A 10,747-nucleotide genomic window follows, 5' to 3' on the forward strand; every position below is an offset into this window, starting at 1 on the left:
TTTTAATCAATATTGCTATATTAAGTTCTCAAAAAGTACATTTACAGACTCACCAACAGTTTGAGGGTAGATTTTCCCCCATACTCTTGTCAGTTCTAGAAATTATCATATTCATTTTTGCACATCTAACTAAATGGAAAACTTTATCTACTTTTAGTGACAGCATCTTTTCATATGTTCATTGTCCATTTGCATTTCTCCATTTGTGAACTGCCTGTTCCTATCCTTTACTCTTGATCCTGTTGTCTTTTTCATTAATTTTTATAGAAACTTATGTGTTTTATCATATAAAGCTTTTTAAATTTTTCTGCAATCAAATCTGCCAATTTTTTCTCCTAGGGATTTTGGATTCTGTATCTTGCTTAGGCCTCCTCTGCTACGCAAGATTACTGAAACTATCTCCTATATTTTCTCCTAATTATTTTATTACAATTTGGTTTTTGTCCCTATTTTACATTTAGATCTTCAATTCATTTGGAATTTATTCTTGTGGTGTTATGACTTGGAGTTGTCCCAATACCATTTATTGAATTATTCATCTTTAAATGCCTCCTTCTAGAGTAATAGATTACAAATAGCCAAGATGGCACACAAATGAAATTCCTAGGAATTCTTAAATTTCACTAACTGAAACAAAAGTCCAAACTTATCAAAAGTTTATCAAAAGACATTTATGATTTTTTCTTTAGAAGAAATCACACATTGGGACATATGGGTAGAGTATACCAGAATCAGCATACAATGTGAAATGGTTGATTTTTTTCACATAGCAGAAATGGAAATTAAATCAATGATCTCACTTTTAACATAAACAGTAAAAATAGAAATAATCATTGTTTGAAATCTCAAGATTATTCATTGATTCAGGTCACAAATTTTTTTTTCTATTTATTTTTTTGATGTAGTGTTCCATGACTGTTTGTGTATAACACCCAGTGCTCCATTCAGTACGTGCCCTCTTTAATACCCATCACCAGGCTAACCCATACCCCCACCCCCTCCCCTCTAGAACCTTCAGTTTGTTTCTCAGAGTCCATACTCTCTCATGGTTCGTCTCCCCCTCCGATTTCCCCCCCTTCATTCTTCCCTTTCTAACTTCTTTTTTTTTTTTTTTTAAACATATAATGTATTATTTGTTTCAGAGGTACAGGTCTGTGATTCAACAGTCTTACACAATTCACAGCGCTCACCATAGCACATACCCTCCCCAATGTCTATCACCCAGCCACCCCACGATTCAGGTCACAAATTTTTATTGAGCACCAACTAATAGGTGTTCTGGATACAATGGGGGCCAAAACAAGTAGATCCTTACTTTCATGAAGCTTGTAATCTAGTGAGAGCTTCTCTCTCTTCCAGAAAACAATGTATTTAAGTGAAAAAGAAAAAAAGAAATAGATGTTCACACAAATGCAATGCAATGAAAAACATTTTGGCAAATTTTATGACACATTCAGTACTTTCATTTCCAAAATACTACTTTATTTCAAATGTACCCATTTATCCTGGTAACTGTCCATCAAATCAAAGGTGTTTCTAAAAAGTGTACGTAGATTGAAAGACATTTCGGGGAATCCTAGAGATCTAGCAAACGGTAATATTGTGTTGCTTGGAGAGGAAGCAAGAACTTCGGTGGCCCTTAAATGGCATCAGGTAACAAGGGCAACTCATTAGTGACAATCACCCAAAACTTCAGATCCCACGACCGAGGCTACCCCCACTCTCTGACTAAATCCTTTTAAATACCCGGCCCTTGTGGCCACGCCCCCCATGCCAACCCACGGCCTCCTCCACCCACCCCAGCCCCTCCGCACCCAACCGGAGCTGCACAAAGTAAGCCCTCGAGAAGGAAGACGTTATTACTGCCCCTGCGGTGTGAGCTTGGCTAAGTGTCTCCCCCTCAGTTTTCTCATCCGGGAGATGAGGCTGGTACTCCGTGCCCGACTCTATCCCCAGGCCTGGGTTCAGCCCCTAATGCCACAAAAGGCAAAGCTGCAGCCCTAAACCCCACGATGCTCCCCGCGACTGCCCCGCGCCGCCCCCGCCTCCACCCGCAGCCCGAAGCCACGCGTCCTACCTGCGATTTGCGAGACGAAGGCTTCCGCCACTAGAGACATGGCTGCTGGGCGGCCCCGCGCCTGCGGTTTCTGCTCCTTACGGCTCTCGGCGTCCTCTTCTGAAACCCCAGCGTCTCCTGCTGCTACCAGGCGTGGTCCCGGCTGAGGCTCGGACCCGGATGCCGGTGGAAGCGGCAGGCCCCCAAGGTTACCGCCTGGCCTGGCCAGGAACTTCCGGCGTAGCTGACAGTGGCGGGAGAGCGCTTCCGCCGGCGCCCCCGCCGCGCTCCTCCCCTGGCGCGTGGGTTCCCGAGTCCGAATCTCCTCGCGGCAGCCCCGCGGCTGGGGGGCGGGGTGCCTGGTTCCCGACCGCTCTAGGCTCCAGCCTGGGGGCGGAAAGAGGGATCCTGGAGGTTTTCAGTATCCTTTCTGTAAGCGAGAATTTTCTAAGCAAGTGTTTTTTTTTTTTTCCTTTTTAAGAATTATTTATTTGAGAGCAGAGCCCGAGCGGGGGGAGGGCAGACTCCCTGCTGCCGGGCCACCGCCGGGCGCGGAGCTGGATCTCACAACCCTGAGATCAGGACCTCAGTGGGAGCCACCCAGGCACCCCAGCAAGTAATGTTTTTAAGCGCACCATACCAGTTCCTTTTAAAAATGTATACACTATTTCATGTCATCTCAACAACCAAAAAGTCAGTATTGTTATCGCCATTTTATGGATAAGGAAACAGGCTTAGAGAGTTTAAACTGCCTGCTCAGGGAGGATGATGAAGCCCAGATTCAAATCCACGTTGAATTTTCTGTTTCACTATACTGCTAGATTGATTAGTCCATGGACAGACATTAGTGTTTATTCCTTTATTCAAACGTGCTTGCCAGAGAGGAGGCATGAGCAGCTCCTAAGCCGAGAGATAGTTTGCCCTTCAATTCTGGACACCCAAAAGAAGCTTATCTTGCAGAACAAGGTAAGTTTCACATACTTCTCCCTTTTGGGGGGTGAGAGGGGCAGGAAAAGGAGGAGACATTAAATCCATAAGTGGCTTTTTATACAGTTTATATACAAGCATACAATTAAGGAAACATCAGGATATGTTACAAATCTAGAGGCATAAAATATTACAGGTGAGGGCGCCTGGGTGGCTCAGTCGTTAAGAGTCTGCCTCCGGCTCAGGTCATGATCCCAGAGTCCTGGGATCCAGTCCCACATCGGGCTCCCTGCTCTGCGGGAAGCCCGCTTCTCCCTCTCCCACTCCCCCTGCTTGTGTTCCTGCTCTCGCTATGTCTCTCTCTGTCAAAAAAATTTTAAAAAATCTTAAAAAAAAAAAAAAATATATATATATATATATATTACAGGTGAAACTGACTTCAGAGATCATCTGGTAAGCCAAGGCCCCCTTTCACTGATGAGAAATTTGTAACAGATTACCACAAACTAAATGGCTTAAAACAACAGAAATTTATTCTCTCCCAATTTTAGAGGCTGGACGTCCAAAGTCAGGGTGTCCACAGGGCCATGCTTTCTCTCAATACTCTAGAAAAATCTTTCCCTGACTCTTTGTAGCTTCTGGAGGTTGCCAGCAATCTTTGGCCTTCCTTGGTTTATAGACACATCAACTCCAATCTCTGGCTTCATCATCACATGGCAGAGTATATTTGTATCCAAATTTCCCTCTTCTTATAAGGACACCAGTCATTGGATTAGTTTACACTAATCCAGTATGACCTCATCTTAACTTGATTTCATCTGCAAAGACTATTTCTAAATAAGCTCACATTCACAGGTACTAGAGATTAGAAACTTGAACATACCTTTTTTTGGGGGGGGGGGGATAAAATTCTACCCACTACACTAAATAATAAATTTTTTAAGAATAAATCATCAGGGGCGCCTGGGTGACTCAGTCGTTGAGCGTCTGCCTTCAGCCTGGGTCATGATCCCAAGGTCCTGGGATCAAGCCCCACATCGGGCTCCCTGCTCCGCGGGAAGCCTGCTTCTCCCTCTCCCACTCCCCCTGCTTGTGTTCCCTCTCTGTCTGTGTCTCTCTCTGTCAAATAAATAAATAAAATCTTTAAAATAAATAAATAAATAAATCATCAATATTTACATCACCCTTTGCAACTAGGAAATTTGTTAAACTAAATTCAAATTTACCCAAAAAAGTACACGAACATAAATACAGCAGTGTTTTGGTTTTTTCGTTTGTTTGTTTTGTTTTTTAAAGATTTTATTTATTTGACAGAGACACAGTGAGAGAGGGAACACAGCAGGGGGAGTGGGAGAGGGAGAATCAGGCCTCCCACGGAGCGGGGAGCCCGATGCAGGCAATCCCAGGACCCTGAGATCCCGACCCGAGCCAAAGGCAGACGCCCAATGACCGAGCCACCCAGGCGCCCCTAATACAGCAACGTTTTAAGAAACAGTATCTTCTCGGGTGCCTGGGTGGCTCAGTTGGTTAAGTGACTGCCTTCGGCTCAGGTCATGATCCTGGAGTCCCTGGATAGAGTCCCGCATCAGGCTCCCTGCTCGGCAGGGTGCCTGCTTCTCCCTCTGACCCTCCCCCCTCTCATGTGCTCTCTCTCTCTCATTCTCTCTGTCTCAAATAAATAAATAAAATCTTTAAAAAAAAAAAAAAAGAAACAGTATCTTCTCACTGGCTGAGATTCAGAGTTGACAGGGGTTGAAATAATAGGTTTTTCTTGTTTGTGCTGAGGGAGATAACACTGATAATAAAGAATATGCTGTGCCCAGTTTCCTCCTCCTTATCCCATGAGTGATATTGACCAAGAGAAATGAACTGTTCCAGGATATGGAGAGTCAATTGAAAGAAAAGCTTTCAATTCCTGTCTGTTTCTCTGCACAGTGAACTAGTATAACTTGTAAAAGTGAAGATCTGTCACCTATTCAAGTTCCGTTACCAAGTTTGGTGTGTCACTTTTTAAAAGCTGGAATAAAATTTTTGACTACTTTTTGACACTTGCGGATATTTTTACAGATTTCTCCACATCGTAGAGATTGTGTGGGAACGTGAACCAAAGCCCTTAGGATTGGACCAGGAAATCCAAAATCCAACAAGTCCAAAGGGCAAAGGTAAGCCCCAAAGTGGAAGGAGAATGGCAAGATCCAGGGACTTGGCATACATGCAAGAGAAACAGAGCAAGATGAGAGGCAAAGGAGAATGTGCCCTCAAAATTTCAGTTAGGTGTCTATGGCTTGATGCATATCACATCGACGAACTGGGCTGGCTCAAAGGTACTGGGTTGGGACTGAAACCAAACCTGTTCTAGCAAGCTTTTGAGAAAGAAACAGGGATCTGCTAGGGGCACTGTCTATACTCAACCCTTTCATCATTGTAGCTGGGGAAACAGACTCATCAGCACCATATGGATTCACTTTTTCTCCCTGACTGATGGTTCCTTTGCTTCCCACACAGGCTAATTTAGACTGGAAAGAATCTATAATGTGGGAGGTCTTTATTACTAAAAATTAGATCCAATAAAATGCAGATGTCCTGACGGTATCCACAAACAAGCTGTCTTTGAATAAATAACCAACTGGAGTAAATGTATTTATGCATCTATATTAGAACAACTGGCAGATTTAAAACTGAAGATCTGTTTAAGATCACAATTAAGGAAAATACAAGAAAACAAGCCACTGGAATTTTTAAGGATGAGGTTATAAAACAAAAGTGCTAGTGAATCCATATGTTACTAAAAGGATAATCACACAATTATTTAAAATAAAACATTTATGCATGATATGAACATTGCCCTAACAAAATCACTTTTCTTGCAAAACTGTTCTATCATGAAAATATTTTCATGTCTCTAATCTAGATTTTATATTACTATATTAAATAGGAAATACACAGCTATCATGATGAATATATACTTTATTAACATTAAAATACTAAGGCATTTTATCTGCATTTCATTTTTCTCTGACAGAATGTTAATTTTTTTTTTTTTTTTAAGATTTCATTTATTTGACAGAGAGAGAGAGAGAGAAGAGCAGGGGGAGAGGGAGAAACAGGCTCTCCACAGAGCAGAGAGCCCAGTGCAGGACTCGACCCCAGGACCCTGAGATCATGACCTGAGCCGAAGGCAGACGCCCAACCAACTGAGCCACCAAGGAGCCCCCAGAATGTTAATATTTTAAATGTAAATATTTTCTTTTTTGAAAAATGCCTGCAAGATAAAATTTAGGCTGAGTTGGGCGCCTGGGTGGCTCAGTTGGTTGAGCGACTGCCTTCAGCTCAGGTCATGATCCTGGAGTCCCTGGATCGAGTCCCGCATCAGGCTTCCTGCTCGGCAGGGAGTCTGCTTCTCCCTCTGACCCTCCCCCCTCTCATGTGCTCTCTCTCATTCTCTCTCTCTCAAATAAATAAATAAAATCTTAAAAAAAAAAATTAGGCTGAGCTTCCTTCAAAATTAAACTATTTACTTGACAATGATAAAATAAATTCAGACCTTTTTATCAACTTAGTCCCACCCCCATCAACAGAATTAATTACAGATAATTCAATCAATCCAAATAAAGTGTTAATACAATTAAAAACACTAAGGTAACCATGTTATGCCTCAGAGCTTTTTTGTTCATCTGTTAACAGTTTTTACTTCTTTAAAAATAATGGAATTGTAGACAACTACAAGCAATCTAATATAGGGGTTTGCAAAGATATTTTTTAAAGGGTACAGAAATGTGGCAATCATTTGTCCTTACATCTCTCAACTCCACTTTCGTCCATTTTGTTTAATTCCTAAGAAATCATGACCGACCCAGAACTAAGTTTTTACCATTTTCTCACTTTCTGATCCCACCCTCTTGTATTTTAGGCTAGCACACCTTCAAATGAACTGCAGGCATATTGACTACAACACGACACTTTGGGAAACATCTACACTATTGATTATAGTGGGCCCGGATGCTTCAAATATTAACTGGTTTTCAACAGTACTTAAAATGCTAAATTTCCAAAATATTCTGCCAAATTAGGCACTTTTATAGCTTTATGTTATTACTGGGAGTTGAGTCTTTTAACTATATCTAGTGTGGGTGCTTTTCACAGGTGGTTGAAAAATGTCTTATCTACTCTTCTAGGAACTGAATTAGTTAGGACTTTCTTGACTGCAAGTTATAAAGACACAATTAAACCTAGCTAAGCAGGTTTAAGTTTATTGCCTTGTAGTGGTAGAAAATATATACCAGAGTAGTTCACAAAACTGAATGAAGACCTCTAGAACCAGGGTGTCAGCTCTCTCTCCTTATACCTCTCATTTCTGTCAGCTTTATTCTTTGTCCCTGAAGACACACCTTCTCCTAGCTGGCAGGAAAAATAGCTGCCTATAGCACCAACTTGACATCTTCTTAGCTTGGCAGCCCCAATTTCCATAAATTAATCTCAGGGAAGAATTATAATTGTTTGGATGTTGTCACCTTTGAATGAAATACTTTGTCCAAGTGAATGGGTTCAGTCATCAAGCCAGCAAGGGAGGTATAGGATCTGTTATGAAGGAAAATGAGAAAAGAGATGCAAGGCAGCCCATATCATAGTACCACAGTCCACAAGAAGAATCGAGAGCGCTATAGCGGGGCTACCACTTGTTTTAAAACCACAAAAGTCATTTAAGCGGTTTAGTATTTTTATTTCCATAAAGGGGCTAATAAAATGTAATGATGCCTTAACTACAGCCCCTGGCGTGGGGGAGGAGGAGAGAAATTCAGATGATCGTGTTAACTAAGAGGAAAAGCTGAGGATGCCTTTACCAGAATTATTATATTTATTTATATAGCTATTTATTATATTACTATATTTATGGGAAAGTAACTACTTTCCCATAAATGTAATGAGCTAACTTAACGCTAAATCACTAGAGCAGTAAACTTACAGTTTTTCAAAAGAAAACAAAAACCCACACACAATTGTCTCATCCCATGTGTATATATTGCCCTTTCACAGCTGGATAACAAGGATATGTACTTTCTGAAGCTATAAATAATATGTGTGAATAAAACAACATGGAAAACATGAATGATGCTATGTTAAGTAAAAAGAGCAGAATTGGAAATGTGCTTTATTGTGAATACAACTACGTAAAAACATGTATATGAAAACAAACATTTTTCAAATGCTATAAAGCCTTGTTACAATAGGGTGGGATTTTTTTTTTTTCTTTTTGTTGTTTTTCAAACTCTCTGAAATATTTTTATGCCACTTTTGTCATCTAAAAAAAAAAAAGTGTTTTTATCACCCTGGATAGAACTTCTATAAGGTGACTAATATGGCAAGTGGTCTGATCTGTCTACATCTAGGCCTTGCATAATATAGACCTCATTAGCCCTAATGATACTGCCAAGCATTTATCTTAGACCAGCTTCACGTTCCACAGCAGAGATTCACGTCCATAGTAATAATGAAAGAAGAACACATGCAGATAATAGAACAACATCCAAAATACCTTATTGTTTGCATGTCCTTATGTGAGACTGTGTACAGATAGGCAAGCACATCTCATTGTGTGACTACTATTGCTTAATACTGTATGATGTGTGATGGAAACTGGCAAATTTTGTAGATCAGCTGTAGACACTCTTGCTTTGGATGATAGTTTGGCATTGGTTTTAAACTTTATCTGAGTTATCATATTTTACCTTATAACCCTTAAACAAAGCCAAAGAGTTGGTGGTGGTGATTAAGAAGCCTGAAGCAAGAGTGTCTACAACATGAGTGTCGAAAACACAGTAAAGAGATGGGCCTAAGACAACAGAAATTTGAAAGCTCTCCTGAGCACTTGGAGTCACTTTGAGAGAAATGTTCCCATGCTGGAGAACTAAGTCACCTCTGATATAATGTCAGCATCTAGAAGATTATGCCCAATGACATGGCCACCAATATTTTCCTTTGCCTTCTTTTCAAATTAGAATCTATCTTAGAGAATGAGATTCCTTTCACTCATTCATTCATTCATCAAGTAATTATTGGACCCCATTTTGCAATGCTGGGCCCTCACCTACATCATGGAGATACTATAGTGAGCAAAATTCAGTGTGTTCTCTGAATTACAATCCAGTTGAAAAGATGGTTAGGGCAACAAGCCATTTAGACAAGTGTAACAAGTGCTATGAAAGAGTGTATGGGTGCCTGGGTGACTCAGTTGGTTAAGCATCCGCCTTCAGCTCGGGTCAGGATCTCAGGGTCCTAGGATCGAGTCCTGTGTCGGCTCCATGCTCAGCAGGGAGTCTGCTTCTCCCTCTGCCCCTCCCCCCTGCTTGTGCTCGCTCTCTCTCTCTCAAATAAATAAATAAAATCTTAAAAAAAAAAAAAAGGAAAGAAAGAAAGAGTTTCTGCACCCATTTAAAGTCATAGACAATGTTACCTAAGAAATGTTTCAAGTTGTCATGTTGCCATAGCTACCACAACTCTTCAGTATAAGTGAAATGCCCTTGCCAGGATACCAAATTTAAATATATGAAAAATAACTTCTCGGGCTGGTGTGAAGTACACCTTCAGTAATCCAAAAGCTTGCCAACTATCTTACACAAAACTTTATTTTGGCACATGTTTAAATTTTACAATCTTTAAGGGGCACAACATCCTTTTTTCATGGTAATTCTTAATTTTTTCCTTTCCAGATAAAATGAAAACATTTCACTATATCATTCTTCAAATTAAATTCAATTTGAAGCAACCATCTTAAGCTGTTGCTCAATTCAAATTTCAGTGTGAAATATTTGGTAACTTGCCAGCTTCCTTTTTTTTTAAAGAGTATCCCAGAAACTCAAATGGAATAGAAACAACTAATATTGGGTAGCAGCACCTCTTGCCAATTACAGCAATGGTTTCCATTTTGTCTCTGGAAAATTTTTTATAAGTGACTGAATATTTCTGTCTTCACTGTTGAACCTAGTCATTCACATGAACCACATGAATTTTATCTAGATCTGTTTAGATTTTTTTGTAATTTTTTAATTTAAATTCAATTAACGAACATATATTATTACTTTCAGAGGTAGGGGTCAGTGATTCATCAGTCTTATATAATACCCAGTGCTCATTACATCACATGCCCTCCTTAATGTCCATCACCCAGTTACCCCATCCCTCCACTCCCCTCTAGCAACCCTCAGTTCCTATGATTAAGAGTCTCTTGTGGTTTGTCTCCCTCTCTGATTTTGTCTTGTCTTATTTTTTCCTCTCTTCCTCTATGATCCTCTGTTTTGTTTCTTTAATTCCACATATGAATGAGATCATATGATAATGGTCTTTCTCTGACTGATTTATTTCACTTAGCATAATACCCTCTAGTTCCATCCACATCATTGCAAATGGCAAGATTTCTTTTTTTTTTTTTTGATAGCTGAGTAGTATACCATTGTGTGTGTGTGTGTGTGTGTATTATATATATCTTACATCTTCTTTATCCATTCATCTGTCAGTGGACATCTGGGCTCCTTCCATAGTTTGGCTATTGTGGACATTGCTGCTATAAACATCGGGGTGCACATACCCTTCGGACCCCTACCTCTGTATCTTTGGGGTAAATACCCAGTAGTGCAATTGCTGGATCATAGGGTAGCTCTATTTTCAGCTTTTCGAGGAAACTCCATACTGTTTTCCAGAGTGGATGCACCAGCTTGCATTCCCACCAAAAGTGTAAGAGGATTCCCCTTTCTCCACATCCTTGCCAAC

The 10,747-nt window shown here is 40.4% G+C and overlaps 1 protein-coding gene across 2 annotated transcripts in view; it reads right to left on the minus strand.

Moving 5' to 3' along the window:
- Positions 1–2,284, minus strand: part of MTX2 (metaxin 2) — a 61,829-nt gene extending 59,545 nt beyond the window's left edge. Inside the window, exon 1 of one of the 2 annotated variants that reach the window (XM_035007684.1) lies at positions 2,078–2,284. In XM_035007684.1, the coding sequence (XP_034863575.1) occupies positions 2,078–2,117 (40 nt within the window). In that variant the 5' untranslated portion in view covers positions 2,118–2,284. The remainder of the gene's footprint in view (positions 1–2,077) is intronic. The other variant, XM_035007686.1, reaches the window with a different exon arrangement.
- Between the last annotated feature and the right edge of the window lie 8,463 nt (positions 2,285–10,747).

This window comes from Mirounga leonina, unplaced genomic scaffold (assembly GCF_011800145.1).
Source record: "Mirounga leonina isolate KUSES-001 unplaced genomic scaffold, KU_Mleo_1.0 Mir_151, whole genome shotgun sequence".
In the NCBI taxonomy this organism is placed as follows: domain Eukaryota; kingdom Metazoa; phylum Chordata; class Mammalia; order Carnivora; family Phocidae; genus Mirounga; species Mirounga leonina.